The sequence below is a fragment of the Sitophilus oryzae genome, unplaced genomic scaffold (assembly GCF_002938485.1).
Source record: "Sitophilus oryzae breed Bouriz unplaced genomic scaffold, Soryzae_2.0 scaffold_1621_pilon_pilon, whole genome shotgun sequence".
NCBI classification, from domain to species: Eukaryota; Metazoa; Arthropoda; class Insecta; order Coleoptera; family Curculionidae; genus Sitophilus; species Sitophilus oryzae.
Genome location: NW_022146305.1, coordinates 1,008,989 through 1,028,582, shown reverse-complemented (window position 1 = coordinate 1,028,582; position 19,594 = coordinate 1,008,989). Strand labels below are relative to the sequence as shown.

Sequence of the window (19,594 nt, the reverse complement as noted above, 5' to 3'; positions counted from 1 at the left end):
TCAATTAAACTGGGCCTTTATAAAAGGGTTTTTTGCAATGCCGTAATTTTATTATCAATGTACAAACTTAGATATTATGAACTAGAGATAGGATTTGTAACATTTTTTGTAATTTTATACATATTATACTAGGTAGGTTTGTAAGTCACTTGTTGATCAGACAAAAAATATTAATTTTTTCGTTTGTATAGTTAAATTATTGACGTCGAAGTTATATATAAATATAAATGAAATAATATATTGTTTTTCTTTTTTTGTAGTATTTCTATTAATCTATTTGTATATAAACAAGTTTTAATAAAAAATAAGATTGATTTAACAAAAACTAGTTTTATTTTATTTATTTTTTTAATTCTTTTAATGAAAAAAAGATATATTATAAAAACAACATAGATTTTTAATATAGAATTTTTATTAAATTATATGTACAAATACATAAAAGTCATTAAAAAAATATAATTTTTTATTTATTTTTCGCTTTTATTTTTTTCTTCTTTTTTTCTACTATTTCAGATGTATATAAACAAGTTTTAATAAAAAAATAAAATTGATTTAACAAAAACTAGTTTTAATTTATTTATTTTTTTAATTCTTTTAATGAAAAAAAGATATATTATAAAAACAACATAGATTTTTAATATAGAATTTTTATTAAATTATATGTACAAATACATAAAAAGTCATTAAAAAATATAATTTTTATTTATTTTTCGCTTTTATTTTTTTCTTCTTTTTTTCTACTATTTCAGATGTATATAAACAAGTTTTAATAAAAAAATAAAATTGATTTAACAAAAACTAGTTTTAATTTATTTATTTTTTTAATTCTTTTAATGAAAAAAAGATATATTATAAAAACAACATAGATTTTTAATATAGAATTTTTATTAAATTATATGTACAAATACATAAAAAAGTCATTAAAAAAATATAATTTTTTATTTATTTTTCGCTTTTATTTTTTTCTTCTTTTTTTCTACTATTTCAGATGTATATAAACAAGTTTTAATAAAAAAATAAAATTGATTTAACAAAAACTAGTTTTATTTTATTTATTTTTTTAATTCTTTTAATGAAAAAAAGATATATAATAAAAACAACATAGATTTTTAATATAGAATTTTTATTAAATTATATGTACAAATACATAAAAAAGTCATTAAAAAATATAATTTTTTATTTATTTTTCGCTTTTATTTTTTTCTTCTTTTTTTCTACCCTTTCAGAAGACTTCCTTTTCTTTTTTGGAGGGGTTTCTACATTACCTTCCTGAATATTGAACGTTTTTTCCTTTCCTTTCTTTATTTTTTTATCGCTCTGTACTTCTTCCATATTTTTAAACAAATCTTCATACTCTTCGTCAACCACATCTTCTTTCTTCCGTTCAGTATCCTCTTCATCTTTAATAACAGCTTTAACAATTAGTTTTGCCAAACTTTGCTTCATATAGAGCTGAAAAAATACAAATATAACCCCCTCTATATTTACTAAAAAAGGTAATTATATTTACCTTAAATACTAATTCCTTTGTTTCCATATGATGTACCCTCAAGTACCTGTCCAAGCTAGTAGTAGCAACATAAGGTTCAACTGGATCACAAACAATACTTGTCACACTCCCTGTATAATTTGTATAGGTTTTTAACAATTTGTTTGTCCTCAAATCCAGCCACTGCATGTATCCTTTTGTTGTACCAACAAAAATCTGCCTGAAACGTAATTATAATGTAAAAAAACAGTGTCACAGTAACCTTAGTGTACTTACCTATCCCTGTAACTGTAAGAAATACAGGTATAGCTGGCTAATTTTTCTTCAAACTTCACCACAGGTTTTCTTTGGGCTTTTTCATCATACAAAAAGACGTGGCCTTCCTTTGTACAGCATGCTGATAGATAAGGCTCTTCAGGAAAGTAACATATGCCTCTAACTGATGTTGGTATGGGTAGTTGAAGTTGATCATGACCTAACTTCATATAGTTAACATTAAAATGGTAAATAACACAGATATGTGATAAAAAAAAATATACAGTAATTATTGGGAAAACTGGAAGTCGTCCGATTTTCACCGAAGTTCGTATACAACACTATTTTGAGGTCGTAGATTACGAATCTGAACTTTTTTCTTGGCGGTCTCTTACCGTTTTTCAGTTTATTTCAACATCGAATTTTTCTTAATTTCTCATACTTAGACAAGGAAAGAGAGGGGACAGGTAACACGACAGCTGAAAGTGAGGCCACTTGTCACCACACGAAAGTCTCCAATGGCGTAGCATCAGAAATTAGCTTGTACCTAGACGATAAAAAAAATTATTAAAACTTTAACTAATATATCGTTTATTTTTGAGTAATGCATATACAATTTTGTATTTTATAGTCTCATCTTTATAATATTAGAATATCTAAGCCGATAATGCAAAATTTATTAACAGTAACAGTGAACTGATCATCAAGACTATTATTTATTTATTAACGTGTGTATAATGTATAATTAAACAAACAATAATGTAAATATATATGTTTTAAACGTGTATATACATATATAACGTATGATCGACAAACAACGGCATCTTGTTTGTTTGGAAATGACGATCGATGACATTCCCCATATAATTCCACATATAAAATGACATCGAAAAAAAGACTGAAAGGAATGTTATTGACAGTCATTTACAAGCCAACTGGACGCCGTTTTTTTTTTTCGATCATACGGTATAATAATGAATCTAACCAATCCCCTTCACACTTGCCTATGGATTCAATGAATAATGTAATTTTTAATATTTTTGTTACCTTCAATCATAAGAATATCCTAATTTTCCCCAAAAAAATAAAATAATTCTAGAAGCTTTGTGATATTTTATTTATTTATTTTTAAATTTTTATTAATTACTCATTGAAACTATTATTATACACCTACTAGCAAATCAACTAGCAAATTTTTTGAAAGGATATTTAAAAAAATATTGTAACAAGTACCCCACCACAAGTTTGTCCACCCCCAGCAAATCTTGGCAGGTAAATTTAAGTTTTACGATATGGTTTTATGTAACATCTATACATATAGATTTTTTATAACCATTTTTTCTCGCTTCAGCCTTTGCAGCCATACGCTGAACATCCCACCATACTAAACAACACAGTTTATAAATTTAAAACAAAACAGTATTCACAAAAAACATAAAAATTCGCTTGGTGTCACCTCGAAATCTTGTCACCAATGTATGGCCGCCGATCAAATTTTGGTCTCAAAAATTTTTCACTGGAGAATATGCGTGTTAGCTGTCCCCTCTCTTTCCTTGTCTAAGTTCTCATATTTTTAAGGTTTTCTAGCATATATTTTGTTAGATATTCAATAAACAATGATGTTATGCTATTTTCTGTTACTTTTTTAACCAATTCTATGCATAATAGAGGAAAATTTGCTAAAATAAATTTGTAAACAATCTGAAAATGTTGGGTTATGTGTTTCTGGCATTTAAAGCAACGTTGCCAATGCTAAACCTAAATTTAGCGTTTTTTTTCGCTCATTCTGGGAAAGGCGGTCGCCAGAAGAACAGCTCCTTCCCCTATTTATAACCACGAAGTTGCATGAAAGAGTTTTGATTGCATTGGTTACAACTTCCATGCAGAGGGTGTTAATCTTTTATTATTATATCAAAAAATATCAGAAAAAGATTAACACCCTCCGCATAGAAGTTGACACCAATGCAATCAAAACTCTTCCGCGTAACTGTGTGGATATAGGTAGGTATATTTAATTATTGTTGATCTCATAATAGGTAATTTATTTAAAATCCCTAATCACCCGAGAAAATAGAAGATATGGCACCGTTGTAAATTTTCAAATTTCTATATTAGGTCTAGAATAGATTTGTCTCTCTCATTACATAGGAGGGAGAAAGAAGGATATATCAAATGTCAAACTTCCATCTGGTCTTAATTTTCTTTGATATTTTGTTAAGAAAAGTGTTTTTCAGTAAAATTTTGGACATTTTTCTATCCCCAATCAAGTGTGGCTTTTAGATAAACTATAATATAATGAAAATATAGTGAAATTATTACTTTACAGGGCCGAAATAAAGAAAAATTCAATGTTGAAATAATTTTCCGTTTTTCTGAAAAACGGTAAGAGACCGCCAAGAAAAAAGTTCAGATTCGTAATCTACGACCTCAAAATAGTGTGTATACCAATTTTGGTGAAAATCGGACGATTTCCAGTTTTCCCAATAATTACCAAAAAATATACTTAACAATCTGAAGGCATGAATTCGGAGTAGATCAGGTAACAGGAGCTGTGATATGATGCCAAAATCACATATCACAAGTTCCCATTCCTTATCCGTTCCTAACAGGCAACCACAAAAATAGATATAAAGTGATAAAAAAAGCTGTGATTGTGCCGGCAAGTTGGTAAGTCACTGAGACTGGGTTAATATTTCAAAACCACTTAACCCATATCTCAGTTCCTTTCCAAATCACAAGCTCTTATCTAGAATTAAACCACACATAGTCTATTTATGTATATATTATTTATTATAGACGATAAAATATCTTACCGATTTAGCCTTAAAAATGCTCTGCTGTGTATTAACGTCCCACAACTTAAAATCATTATATTCCCCACCAGTTCCTATGACATTTTCCCTGTTCGGATGACAGACCATGATATCCAGAGTGCCTTTTTCATCTAAATTAATTGAAAAATAATCGTTTTTCTTTTTCTTCCATGTGTTTACAATCCCATCCTTCTTGGAAACAATGATACTCTTTCCCATGTGACCGATGCCTACAAAAAATAATAAAAATCATGCATAAAAGTACTTTTCTGAGTTCTGTGAAGTACCTGTAACGATTCCATCGCCTTCCAGTCCACCAACAGACGAAAAAGTACACTTATTGATACTGAAAATGCTTGCCTGGCCATTTTGGTAACCCAGAAGCAATTCTTCTGCATTTCTTCCATTGCTGAACGCTGTTACTTCACTGGCAAAGTCGTTGTTCCATGCTTTTATTTCTTTGGGCTTATCTCCGGTGGCTTAACAGGAAAAATAACGGAGATACGTACTAAAATACATTGAGTGAGTAAGGTACTTACTTACAAAGTAATGTTCCTCGCGTTGTCGCAACGTAAAATCTGTTCTTCGTGATATCCATTTGAGTTTTTGATAAGTATATTTTCTAGAAATTGTACTTATTCGTTACACATGACGTTTTCTGTTGGGGTTTGGTGAAAAATTCGTTAAATGTTAAACGAGCGCCAACGCCATCAGAAACGTTGCACGTGAAATAGTGAGGTTAGGCACAAAAGGAAAACGGTTTCTTCTTCCTTCTAACTTCATGTCAATATGCATGTCAATGCTTCATGTCGTCCGCTTAAATTAAAAATACTTCCGGAGATTATGGCGAATGCGCGGATTATTGAAATTTCTAAAAGTAGCTTTATTTATTACTAGATTAAATTCAAATGAAAGCAGAATGATTTACCGCTTACAATTTTATCCTAGGACTAATCTTCGTGAGCACAATAGTTTGTCGCATGACTCTACCTACGCCTCTACCCTCTATAATTCCTATGTATTGAATCGTTCATATTGGACCATTGGTCTCTGGTATTGTGTGAATTTTCTCTAGTGAAGCAATCTTCTTTATTCTCTAATAACACAATCAAAGGAATCACAGAAAGGAACCAAGCCAGCTGCAGAAATCAGTGACTCCAAGACTGAGTTTGTAAATCTCCTGCAATATCAAGTAATATTCTCATAAAAAACCTTGACTATGTTCAAATTGCCTTAAAATTAATTCCAATACAATTTCCCATGTGAATTATTTACACAGTTTTCTTGGTTGTAACTTGTAACCATGTTATAACACTACTTTTTCAGTGCAGATCAGGATGAATGTACCAGCCTCTATCTCATTGATATGTATTGTGCTATAAGCTCTGGCTATAAGACTCGTCATGGTAGTACTTCAATACATATAATCAAAACTATTGTTGCCTGTAAATAACTAGAACTTAACAACTTGGATGTAATAAATGTGTCATATTGATGACACAAAATAATTATAATAGGTCTAATGTAAATATAAAAATAAATGGTATTATTTATTACTTCCAATTCCGTTTTATAATCATAACACCTTAACTTCACAATCTCCGTTATCCTTCTTACCTTAATTTTGATATCAAGATAAATCTGAAATTATAAAATTATCCTTGAATTTGTATTATTACCGATTTACACTCAAAAAAACGTTTTCTGCTGCAAATAATTCGAAAATATCCTGCAATCATTCCAGAAATGAGTGAGACAGCTGAGACATCTGGTGGCAAACTGTAGGTTGTGGGTAAATCTAACCTCAAATAATATATAGAATATAGACGTCATTTTTGTACATAAAAGATAAAGTTACGATATGTTTTTCTAATTATTAAGCTTATTATAGAATTACCAACAATGGCAAGCAAAGAAGAAGGTTTCAACGAGAGTACCGCGATCCCTAAATACGGTTTTAAGGTAAATCTGAACCATGAATATCCAGAAGACCGAAGCCAAGATTTTAGACCTTCTCTAAGAATTATTTGGACTCTGTTACCTTTGTTTTTAAGGTAAGATACACAAATCTATTGTTCCTTTATGTAATAAGGTTTTATTCTCCTTAATTTTAGATATGTATGGTATTATATAGTTTATAAGATCAAAAAGAAGTCTGTAGTGATGGATTATATATTCATGGAACGGGCTAAAAGAATATATGGTAATTTATGAGGAGTTTTATGTTGAAATTGAATTGTTATGGGTAAATTTAAATGTTACAGGTGTTCCTATAGGAGGAATAGGTTCGGGAACGATAGGAAGAGGCTACAAAGGGGAATTTTGTAGGTTTCAACTCCGTCCAGAAGTTTGTGAATACAACACAGTCGATGCAAATCAGTTTATTGTGACAATAAAAAACAAAGAAAAGGAGACGATATTCCAAAGTTGCTTGTCTACTTACAGGTATTTTTATATCTATTTGCAATTGTATTTATTCACAGTACAAAGGTTAATTGTTTATTATTAATTGTTTTAGGAGATCTTCATTAAAGTCGTGGCAAAGTTTGATTGATGGAAAAAATTGTAAATATACCGGGTTATATCCAAGATCGTGGACAGAGTATGATCTCGGTAAATATGGAGTTAGATTAATTTGTAGGCAAGTGAGTCCTGTGATACCTCATGACTATACAGTAGGTCAAATAAAGTGGATATTAAGTCCAATAAAATTTAAACATTTAATCTTTTTAGTGTAGTAATTTGCCTTGTGCTATATTTGTGTGGAGTATTGAAAATGTCTGTGATGATGATCGTATAGTTACAATTTCCTTCACTTTTAAAAACGGTACTGGTACAAAAAGGACAGATAAACTTTGTAAGTTTCTTATTTCCTTTATTTTTTCTGATGTGTTTGGAAATAAATATTTTTTTGGTAATTATTGGGAAAACTGGAAATCGTCCGATTTTCACCAAAATTCGTATACACACTATTTTGAGGTCGTAGATTACGAATCTGAACTTTTTTCTTGGCGGTCTCTTACCGTTTTTCAGAAAAACGGAAAATTATTTCAACATTGAATTTTTCTTTATTTCGGCCCTATAAAGTAATAATTTCACTATATTTTCATTATATTATAGTTTGTTATGGTGCTTGTCAGATATAACACCCTCCGAATTTGGCATTTATTTATATATCTATCGAAAGCATACACTAAAATAAGAATTTTTAGCAAAAAAATTGCGGATGAACCACAATTTATTGAAAAATAAATAAATTAAAAGTGCATTTTTAGGTTGTGATGAAGTTGTATAAGCGTGTAATTATTGTAAAATATGACGATTATTTGCATTTTATATTAATATAAAGGTCAGAATTAATCATTGAGATGCATTAATAAGTCATAATCAAAAATGAGTTGGTGGTATCTTTTGTAATATTTGCCTGATCGATTTACTCCAATTTACTCTTTCGATTCAAACTTGCCGCCAGAGCCGTCTGTCACCATTTGTTGTTAACTTTGAATAAGAAGACTAAGGAAGGAGCATATTAAAAATCTTAGGGCCACCGCGATGGGCCTCAAATATGGCCGACTTAAATTCCGGTTTATCAGTGCCGTTCTAATTTTATTTAAAAAATGTAAAACTATGATGTAGGGTAGACGCGGGGTAGACTCAATAATTTTTATTTTATTTTACGTTGTGAATAAATGTTGGTAGTTATTAAAATTGTTATAAAATATATAATTCTAATAAAAATAGATAAGTCATAATAATTATTTATTAACACAAACATCCGATACGCTACTGAAGCAGGTAAGTCAAATTGACGTATCTAAATTCTTTGACATCTAATCTTTGCATAGCCTAACTTTTTATCAATAAACTTTGTAGATTTTCAGATTATTTAATTCCTTTTGTTTCCGTTTGTAATTTTATTTTTAAGACATATTATGTGATTGTTTCAGATAATATGTTTTAAAAATAAAATTGCAAATAGCCAATAAAAATAATTAAAATAAAAAAAGTGTATTTTACAATTCCCCCGGCCCCGCACCCCTTTGGCTAACCAGTAAATGTCAGCTTTGTCGAGAGATGGCGTTACGAAAATGGAACCGATTTATTACAAGGAACTTGGGCTTCTTTTTCGTTAGTATATTTTGTGCACATAACCCAACATTTTCAGATTGTTTACAAATTTATTTTAGCAAATTTTCCTTTATTATGCATAGAATTGGTTAAAAAGTAACAGAAAATAGCAATAACATTGTTTATTGAATACCTAACAAGATATGTGCTAGAAAACCTTAAAAATATGAGAAATTAAGAAAAATTCGATGTTGAAATAATTTTCCGTTTTTCTGAAAAACGGTAAGAGACCGCCAAGAAAAAAGTTCAGATTCGTAATCTACGACCTCAAAATAGGGTGTATACCAATTTTGGTGAAAATCTGACGATTTCCAGTTTTCCCAAAAATTACCATTTTTTTTAGCTACAAGTAGTTCGAAAGCTTTTTCCTACCAGAACACTGAAGGTGTTATTTTGTACCACACGATGGAAAAAAACCGCTGTTCATATACTTTGGCTGTGAAAACATCGGAAAATGTGAAAATTTCGAAATGTTTGAATTTTGACCCGAATTCTGATGGTTCAAGTGTATGGAACCAGGTTTGTGATTTTTAATGTATAATTATACCGTATGATTAAATTACATTACCAATTAATGACATTATTACATACTAATTAATGAAAAAAAAACGCGTCAGAGACGGCTGGAGAACGACAATCGATGATAATTTTGGCAAGGGCAACCCCTAGATATCATTTACTTAGTCTGTAATCTTCTTTATAGATTTGTGTGTCTGCAAACTTTCTATGCTTTTTTAATCTTCCCTATAATTATTGTTAATTATCTCTAGAGATTGACCTCGGCAAAATTAACAGATTGCCATTCCCCAGCCGTTTTTGACGCTGTTTTTTTTTCGATCATATGGTATTTCTTGAAGATTATTAATTTTTTTCATATTTTAGCTTCAAAAAAACGGTCAGTTCAATAAAATAGTTGAAAAATCTAACAATCCCCATATTTTCGGTGAGTTAGCTGTTGGCGTATCTGGAAAAACCAGGATTTCATCCGGACGACAGGAAAATATTGAAATGGTACTGGTTTGGGATATGCCCAGTATAATTTACCCGGTATCCAATAAAAAATACTACAGGTAAGTGCAAAGAAATAAGTTAATATAGAGAGTAAATATTTTTTTTTTGGAAGGTTCTATACTGAAAAATTTGGTAAAGAAAATGCCGCATTGAAGATCGTTGATTACGCGTTCACTCACTACGAAAATTGGGAAAACGAAATTTATTTGTGGCAAAAGGAAGTTTTAGATGATCCGTAAGAGTTTTTTTTTTCAAAAAATCCAGTTTTTTTAAATAGTAATTTTTTAGTGATTTACCTTCCTGGTATAAATCGGCACTGTTCAATGAATCATATTTTATCAGTGACGGAGGTACAGTGTGGTTGTCTCTGGACGAAGAGAGTAAAAAAAAATTGAAGGACCATGATCCAAGGTCAGTAAATACTAAATACTGTGTTTTATGTTTTTTTTGTAAAAAAAATATTCTTTGATAGAGAAATACTTTGTAAATAGAGTTGTTCTCATGTATCTCGTTATATACCATGTACCTCAGTATACAGGGTGGCCCATTGGTGCGAGAAAGTCCAATATACCGTGCTGGCAACTGTTACTTTTGGGTCGGCATTTACATGTGTGGAAGTAAATCGCATAGGGATCTTATTAAGCCGGAGTGAGAGAAATGCGACGGTGTGCTGTTGCGGCCTTGCCGATACGCCTTTCCCTATCGAGTAAAGTAAAATCACGATCGCAAACCGCTTATTTTTAAAAGACTTTTTTTTCAAGAGATTCAAAGAAATACAGCAGAAATATTAACAAAGTTCTTGAAAAAACTACAATCTATTATTTCAAATAGATTTCGAGATATCGATTTTTGAATTCAGAGTTCTCATAGCGCGACCACTATCGAACACCCACTCAATTCCACTTATTTTTACCAAAAATGCAAGTGTTTCTAGCTTGCACTTAAAAAAATTCAAGCTATAGGGAAAATTACAATGACTCGTTAATAAATAAACATATCACGAGACGTAATTAAATCGTGAAGCTGAACGCATGACGTACACCTTTCCCTAGAACTTTAAGTACTGACAGAGGTATTGATTGGGTATTGGGTGGACCGGTCAACGAGGAAAATGCATGTTTTTAAATAATGGTTTTAAAAAATAGTTCATATAATAACAAATTGAACAAAAAAAAATCGTTGAAATCGGTTAAGAAATGCCTCTAATATAAAATAATTAAATATTGTTAATTTAAATGGCCGGGCAAACGCTCTCTACCGCGCCTTGCCGCTGTGACGTCACCCGCCGTTCTTCTGGTTGACAACCATATATCTCAGTACCTACAGAATTATTTTTAGAGAATCACCTAGCAGATGCTGAGATACTTGGTATTAGGGAATGCAATCCCGCACCAAAATCTCAATCCCGCAAACTCGCTGGATTAAAGCAATCAATCCCGCGGATCTGCAAAATTGCGGGATTGTAAACAATAAATGCTCTTCTTATCTCTCTCATTTTTTGGGATGCGGTTTGGACCAGGTTTTAGACGCATCTATTGTGATTAAGATGCTATGTGGTTTTCGAAAATATATTTAGCGAATTCTCGTATACAGAGTGTTTTATAATAGTGTACAAATTTGGTAAAAATTTTTTTCTACCGAAAATTTACAATTTTTGAAAAATCGAAATTTTAACTATGTACTACTAATCTGTATTGAAATTAGAAAAAACAATTTGGTCTTTTCTTTTAATTTTTTGTTTTAAGGAAAATTTTTTCGAAAAATGTGCATTTATAGTCATACATTTGTGTCATACTTCACCGATATAGCGTGTATCTTTAACTAGCTGAACAGAAATTTGGACCGATGTATACAGGGTGTTCAAAAAATATATTTAATATTAAATAAACTTAAATTTATTTATAATTTATCTACTTATTTTATAAATACAAATATTATTCTGATGTTGAAGGTTTTTTTTTCAATTTGTGTTAGTTATCTGCTTTTAGATACACTCTGTATCAATAATTTTTTGACATATGCAGAACGTACAAAGGTTTTTGTACCATTTAGGACCATTGTATGACTAAAAATGCATATTTTTCGAAAAAACGTCGTATTTTCCTTAAAACAAAAAAAAATAAAAAAACGATCAAATTGTTTTTTTCTAATTTCAAAAATAACAAAAATACAAATTAGTCGTGCTTGGTAAAATGGTTTCGATTTTTTAAAAACTGTAAATTTGCGGTATAAAAGATTCTTGACCAAATTTTCACACTTTTATAAAACACCCTGTATACGAGAATTCGCTAAATATATTTTCGAAAATCACATAGTATCACAATAATCACAATAGATGCATCTAAAACCTGGTCCAAACCGCATCCCAAAATCTTTTTTAGTTCAAGAGATATTCAACTTTAAATAAAATTTTGCTTGTCCCGATAATTATGTCCGGCAGTTTTTTGACGAAATTTGTTTTAAAAAATAATTTAAATTTTATAAGCATTATTTATTACCGCTTAAATTGGCGAAAATGACCTATGTGCGCCAGAAAGAAATCTAATAACCAACCTGTTTGTTTCACTTATTTTTAATGGCCAAGCCGTAAGGGGAATCCCCTGGTGTCGATCCCGCACGGTAAATCCCGCAAATTTGATCCCGCGGAATCACAGAGGGATCATTGCATTCCCTACTTGGTATATTAAAATGTTTAGGTTTGTAATACAAAGGTGAAAAAAATTGTAATAATAATAATGATAATCTAGGAAGAAATACGGCCGTTTCGCGTATCTAGAAGGCCACGAGTACCGCATGTACAACTCGTACGACGTCCATTTCTACGCATCGCACGCCCTGAGCCACAACTGGCCCCACCTCCAAAAAAGCCTCCAGTACGACCTGAAAGACTTCGTCTTCACCGAAATATCCACCAAAGTCACGCAGCTCTTCAACGGAGTACCGTGCGAAAGGAAGTACCCCAAAACGGTACCGCACGACGCGGGGGACCCTGGCGAGGCCCCCTTCGACTTGATCAACGCCTATCCCATTCACGATGTCAGTAATTGGCGGGATTTGAGCCCGAAGTTCGTGCTGCAAACGCTGAGGGACGCCACTGTGTCGGGCAGTACCGATTTGCGGTTTTTGGAGGATATGTACGAGGCGTGCGACGTTGTTATGAAGAAGGAGCTTCAGAATGATGGTGATGGTGATGGATTGATCGAGAATTCGGGTGAGCCCGATCAGACTTACGACATTTGGGTGATGAAAGGTGCTAGGTAAGTTTTTTTTATTATTTTTGGACACTTTATACGCTTGGAAAATAAAACACTTTACCCAAAGATATTTAAACTCGGGAGATACTAAAATAATTGTTTAATAAATTAAAATAAAATAATAATAAAACTTACATCTTTTGTCGCATTGTATTGTATTTTGTTGTGAGAAAGTCATAAAATTCATGTAATAAGAACATTAATTAAATGTATGTCAAAAGATGTCCGTTTACATTATAGCAACCAAAATTTAAAACAAAACCGTATAAAATTGTAACGGCAACAAAAACAGTAAGGCCGCAAAATTCCATCTTTGGTACACCCCAATAAAATTTTCACAAAAGGTAGGTAATGGTTTGTCAAAGCCAAGTAGGTACCTAGATTAGATTTATTCTTATAAGAAAGTACGGTTTTCCGAAAATAGATGTTGTTTATTTACAGGCGGTTTATAGAACTTAAATTTAATTTCTAACATTCAATACCCTTTCTTAAAAGGGAAACAGAAATTGTTATTAACTTATTGGTAATTAGTATGTACCATGTATCTTTTTCCTACAAATAATTTAATTAATAAATATATACACCCTAACGCAAATGAGAATTTACACAGTTTCTTCTTCACGCTCGTAACATTAGATCAGCTCCGTAGTACAATTAAAAGTATTAAAAATAAATCCTCATCTGGGACTGATGGGCTCACTCTCAAAATGTTCTCTGAACTTCCGGAATGCACGTTAATCTATCTTACTATGTACGAGTTTTTCCAAACTGCCTTAAGACAGCAATAATTATTCCTCTGCATAAAGGAGGAGATAAAGATCAAGCTTGGAATTATCGCCCAATTGCTCTCCTGCACACGTTATCTAAGATCATTGAAAGATTGGTTAAAAGAAGGCTTCTATCTCTTTCTCTCTATTTGGATTTCTAAGTAACAGTTGCACAAATGATGCTATGTTCGACCTTTTTAATAATGTATACTCTAGCCTGAATAACCGTCACTCTACAGCTACAATTTTCTGTGATTTCTCTAAGACTCTTTCGACTGTGTAAATCATAATATCATAATTAACAAATTGCAATACTATGGATTCAGGGGAGTGCCGCTCGAACGGCTCAAGTAACAGAAGGCAGCTTGTGAGAATTGATACGTCTATGTCTTCTTGTAAGCCTATAGAATGTGGTGTCCCTCAGGGTTCAGTACTTGGCCCTATTTTGTTTCTTGTGTTAAGTCGGACACAGAAATCCGCCATTCTTAACACGTATCCGATTGTCAGCCATTTTAAAATCGTTTTTGTTTTTAAAATTTATATTCACATTTCGATTTCTAGTAGAATAATATTGATAAGGTTGAGTTTGGGGGGAACTACAGTACAGTTTTATGATTAAACCAGCTAGAAAATTAAAAACATATTTTGCGAGTAACTTTTATATAGATATTTTTATTTCATAAATCTACCTAATTTTGAAGGCGCTCGTTGTTTTCCGGAGTATTTTAATCAGATATATCAAAAAAGTGACTTCCGTTGACAAAACTGATGTCTGGATTAATGATTCAGAATTATTATAATATGAAATTAGATAGGCACTTATAGTTATATTCGAGGAGTGATTATGAATCCATTTGTAATTAGGTAGTTTGGTTAGGTTTTTATGTATTCTTGGTAGCGAATATGAAACCAAACGTAACTAAGTGCTTAGCGACGAATTTTAAGTGACTAAAATCCAACGTAATATGACGTTGGTAATTGGTAGAATTACATTTCCTATTAGGTCAGATACCGACGTCGAGGCGACCCGAATCTGTATTCCCCATTTAGGTGCAAATAAGGGTCGTCAGGCGGTCGAACCGACGTTGGTACCCGACGTCGGGTTTATTGAACGCGACGTATACCCGACGTTAGATAACGTCCAAATGCTACTTGGGAACTCATCAACCTCTAGAATGGTCTATTATGCCCTTTTTGAGTCGCATCTTCGTTATGCCCTTCCATTCTGGGGTACTAACCCCCCCCCCCTGGATGATAAAAATCAAGAATAAAACAAATATTTTCTCGAAAAAATAGTGGCGTACTATTTATTTTTTTTTATTTAGGAAAACAACAGTTAAAGGAAATAAACCTCCTTTAAACCTGGAAATCACACACCAAAATCGAAAAAAATATCTAAATTAGTTTCAAACATATTGCAAGAAATTAGATATCTTTTTAAATTTTGAACACCTCGTATATCAAAAAGGAAGTGCTCTAGACCCCATGTTTATAAGAACTTTTTTCTTAAAAACTACTTAGGGAATACCTTGTTGTAAAATTCATTATTATATTATAATAAATAATTCGTATAATAAAAAAAAATCAGGAGTGTTCTATGAGTCAAGACACTATTAATACAAAAACACGGAGTGTTCCATTTGCAACAGTGAAAATACTGAAAATACAACATCTAATATTGATTACCCTGTATGTAGCTTACAAAGAGTTCTTACTGAACATCAGTTTGGATTTCTAAGCAACAAGTCCACAAATGACGCTATGTTTTCCCTCCTTAATAAAGTTTACTCCAGCCTAAACAACCATCACTCTACAGCAACAATTTTCTGTGATTTTTCTAAGGCGTTCGACTGTGTAAATCATAAGATCCTAATTAATAAACTGCAGCACTATGGGTTCAGGGGACCATCTCTCGAATGGTTTAAGTCGTATCTGAGCAACAGAAGTCAACTTGTGAGGGTGGATACCACGTTGTCTTCTAGCAAGCCAATAGAATGTGGAGTACCACAAGGCTCAGTACTAGGCCCCATTTTGTTTCTTCTTTTTATTAACGACATTGCTAACATAAACATCAGTGGCAAAATATGTCTTTTTGCCGACGACACTAGCTTCACTTGGAGCAACAAGGACGTCACGGCACTTCATAGGATTATATCAAACGACTTAATCACCATTAAATCTTGGTGCGATTCGAACCTCCTGAGTCTTAACATTTCTAAAACTGAAGCTTTGTCGTATAAAAACTCGCTGCAGCCTTTTGTACTTAACAACACCACCATTGACGTCGTAAAATCTGTAAAATTCTTAGGGCTTGTTGTGGACAATTCTCTAAAATGGGACATGCATATCGAAGCTTTGTCGAAAAAATCGACCTCTGCTTGTTTTGCATTAAGATCTGTTTCTAAGGAGCTTAACTTGTCAGTGGCTAGAATTGTTTATTATGCACTTTTTGAGTCGCACCTCAGGTATGCCCTTCCATTCTGCGGTACGTGTTGTGCGACTCAATTTGACCGCATTTTCAAGCTCCAGAAGAGAGCTGTTCGATATTCACTGGGACTAAACAGCAGAACTCATTGCCAGGACTTTTTTAAAAAATTAAAAATATTAACTCTTCCTTTCTTATTTATATTTGAATCCGTTTGCCTAATACGTAAGCATGTATCAGCTTCTCAAGAAAGGCCATCTCACACTTATCCACTTAGGAACAAGATCTTTATCTACCTACCCCACGCTCAGAGTTAGTTAAAAGTTCAATATTATACAACTCGAAAAAAAAGCACAATCACCTGCCATTTGAAATCAAATCCATAACATCATTTTCTTCATTTCGCAAAGCATTGAACTGTTATTTACTAGACAAGAATTTGATCTTGTAAACACTGGTCTAATGTTTGCTATTGCTATATTTACCAATGACACCGAAATAAATTCATTTAGAGGTCTAAAATATTTTTGAATATTATTTTAATTTTTTTTATTCTTTGACATTGTAAATATTTATATAAATGTTTATTTTAAACAGTAAAACTGACAATATTATTTGTATAATGTTTTGTATTATCTTTTGTTTGTTTGTTTGTGTACCTTGCTTGTTTACTTTGTTTGTTTACTTTACCTTTGTCTACAAATTGTAAATTTTTTTGACAGTAAAGGCATTTACTTATTATTTATTTATTTATTAACATTACAAAGACTATTAAAAATTAATGATTTTTTCAAAATAAATGCATGAATGTGCTGTGCCATGCCCTCTGTGGGTATATGTATGGGTATTTCGCAACTGTAAGAAAATCTACAAAATAAAATAGTTATTTTTGCAAAAAAAAACGACAAAGAACAAAGAAAACACTATTTAAAATATATATATAACTTATATAATTTTTTATACATACTGTGCTGGCAACTGTTACTTTTGGGTCGGCATTTACATGTGTGGAAGTAAATCGCATAGGGATCTTATTAAGCCGGAGTGAGAGAAATGCGACCGACAGACGCGACGGTGTGCTGTTGCGGCGTTGCCGATACGCCTTTCCCTACCAAGTAAAGTAAAATCACGATCGCAAACCGCTTATTTTTAAGACTTTTTTTCCAAGAGATAACTAGATAAAATCATGAATGGAATTATAAGGATATCGTTAGGGTGTAATTTTTTTTATAACGAGAAAACGTCAGTAATCGCGATAATTTAACAACTTAACTTTTTAAAACATAACAGGCCATAACTCAAGAACCACTTTAGATATTGAAACTTTTTTTTATTTTCAAGATCGGATATTTTACAATATGTTTACATAAGAAAAATTCGATAAGGTTGTTTTTTCCATTCAAAAATTGTAAACAATCCATCCATTTACTTTTAGAGCATAGCAATGTTCAACAATCGTGTAATTTTTTTATTGATAAAGATTTTCACATACTGCCTACAAAGAAAATACAGCAGAAATATTAACAAAGTTCTTGAAAAAACTACAATCTATTATTTCTAATAGATTTCGAGATATCGATTTTTGAATTCAGAGTTCTAATAGCGTGACCACTATCGAACACCCACTCAATTCCACTTATTTTTAACAAAAATGCAAGTGTTTCTAGCTTGCACTTAAAAATATTCAAGATATATGGAAAATTACAACGACTCGTTAATAAATAAACAAATTAAGTATCACGAAACGTAATTAAATCGTGAAGCTGAACGCATGACGTACACCTTTCCCTAGAACTTTAAGTACTGACAGAGGTATTGATTGGGTCGACCGGTCAACTGCGACAAATCTGCTATATCCCCTTCCACGTCTCTTAGCGATGTGCACAGTTTCTCGGTTTATTTCATACGTTTGGCAACGTGTTTACTGTCCTCTCTTTGTTCAGTACATTATAAACGCATTTTACTCTTCTTACATACGGAAATCTCGACCCAAGACTAACCTTAGTATAAAATTTATCACATTCGCTTGGTATTTTGATTTTGTATTTTGTATATTACGTTTTTTGTTTGTTGTTGTCCTCTGTTCATTGGTTTAGTGCTATTTATTTTGTAGATTTTCTTACAGTAACTTTGTTTTTACAGTGCGTATTGTGGGGGTATTTGGCTGGCCGCCCTGTTCGCCATGACGGTTTTTTCCAAAGCTTTGAACAAGCTAACGGACGAAAAAACCTACCAAAACCTCCTAGCCAGCGCGTGCAAAGCCTTCGACACCAAACTCTGGAACGGTTCCTACTACAACTTCGACTGCTCCACCACCCACAGCAACACCGTCATGGCCGACCAATTGAACGGCCACTGGTACCTAAGCTGTTCCGGTTTTGCCCAACTTTATCCCATTTTGCCTAAGGAGAAAGTACGCAGTTCCCTGAGAGCGATCTATGAGAACAACGTGTTGTGCTTCTGCGACGGCAACATGGGCGCTGTCAACGGGTTCCGCACCGGCCAGATCGACAAGGTGGCCATCCAGAGCCAGGAAGTGTGGACGGGAGTGACGTACGCACTGGCCGCTACGATGATCCAGGAGGGATTGGTCGAAGAAGGCTTTAAAACAGCCGAGGGCATGTTCAAGTCGATGACGGAAAAGTTCGGGCTGATTTTCGACACTCCCGAGGCATTGTACGCCGAAAAGTATTACAGGTCGATCGGATATATGAGGCCTTTGAGCATTTGGTCGATGCAGATCGCGTGGGAGCGTCGAAAAGCTGCGCAATGATCCTAAAATAAAATTAGACAGCGTCTAATAGCTTCTAAAATAAATAAACTTGACAATTTTGTTTAAATGTATACCTAAAGTATATATTTTTTATTGGAACACCCTGTATATTATTGCATTTTTGGTTTCCTTTCAGATCACTTTACATAATACTAAGATATGAGTAAATATAATTACTCAAGATATGAGTAAATATAGTTAATTTAGATGGTCTATACTTAATTTGCTGTAAATATCGTAATCTTAAATCGTACAGAGTGTTCAAAATTCTACGCTAAACTTTCTAAAATATAAAATAATTTTTCTTGTTTTGTTTTTAATGAAGCACCCAATATACAGGGTTGTTCACCACATACGACACGGAGTATTGTAGCTAAACGATGAGATTTTTACAAATTTTAAGTTTGGGGTTCGTTGAAGGACTATTAGAACTTAAATGGAATGCCCTGTATATTTTAGGAGAATCAGATGCACAATTAAATTGTCTATCAAATTGTATTATACCATTTTTTACCTATCCCTTCAAGTTTTCGTAGAAAATGCATTTTCTTATAATTTAGACCTCATTTATCAATATATCCATGGAATATTGACATTTTAGATTGTTTTTAAAGCAACAAATGTACAAAATGTACAGACTTTTGTTACGTTTTGCTAAAAATGATAATATTACTAGCCC

At 32.3% G+C, this 19,594-nt stretch overlaps 2 protein-coding genes across 7 annotated transcripts; one reads left to right on the top strand and one right to left on the bottom strand.

Moving 5' to 3' along the window:
- Window positions 1-1,155: 1,155 nt before the first annotated feature.
- On the bottom strand, window positions 1,156-6,147 carry LOC115880347 (WD repeat-containing protein 74). 3 transcript variants are annotated; one of them, XM_030897552.1, is made up of 7 exons: window positions 5,486-6,147; window positions 5,101-5,428; window positions 4,845-5,036; window positions 4,558-4,787; window positions 1,766-1,968; window positions 1,511-1,709; window positions 1,156-1,452 (listed from the first exon to the last, which is right to left on the bottom strand). In XM_030897552.1, the coding sequence occupies exons 2-7, from the start codon at window positions 5,153-5,155 to the stop codon at window positions 1,177-1,179; spliced, it is 1,155 nt and encodes a 384-aa protein (XP_030753412.1). In that variant the 5' UTR covers window positions 5,156-5,428; window positions 5,486-6,147; the 3' UTR covers window positions 1,156-1,176. The 3 variants fall into 3 exon arrangements, with proteins under 3 accessions (XP_030753412.1, XP_030753415.1, XP_030753413.1); XM_030897555.1 differs by having other exon boundaries at window positions 5,493-6,147; XM_030897553.1 differs by lacking the exon at window positions 5,486-6,147 and having other exon boundaries at window positions 5,101-5,438.
- On the top strand, window positions 4,217-19,043 carry LOC115880310 (non-lysosomal glucosylceramidase). 4 transcript variants are annotated; one of them, XM_030897499.1, is made up of 12 exons: window positions 4,217-4,283; window positions 6,449-6,611; window positions 6,672-6,760; window positions 6,822-7,002; window positions 7,076-7,232; window positions 7,291-7,414; window positions 9,029-9,204; window positions 9,568-9,755; window positions 9,809-9,931; window positions 9,985-10,107; window positions 12,444-12,953; window positions 18,285-19,043. In XM_030897499.1, exons 2-12 carry the CDS (start codon window positions 6,460-6,462, stop codon window positions 18,913-18,915), a joined length of 2,454 nt encoding a protein of 817 aa, XP_030753359.1. In that variant the 5' UTR covers window positions 4,217-4,283; window positions 6,449-6,459; the 3' UTR covers window positions 18,916-19,043. The 4 variants fall into 4 exon arrangements, with proteins under 4 accessions (XP_030753359.1, XP_030753360.1, XP_030753361.1 ...); XM_030897500.1 differs by lacking the exon at window positions 4,217-4,283 and adding an exon at window positions 6,204-6,338; XM_030897501.1 differs by lacking the exon at window positions 4,217-4,283 and adding an exon at window positions 6,326-6,349.
- Window positions 19,044-19,594: the final 551 nt, after the last annotated feature.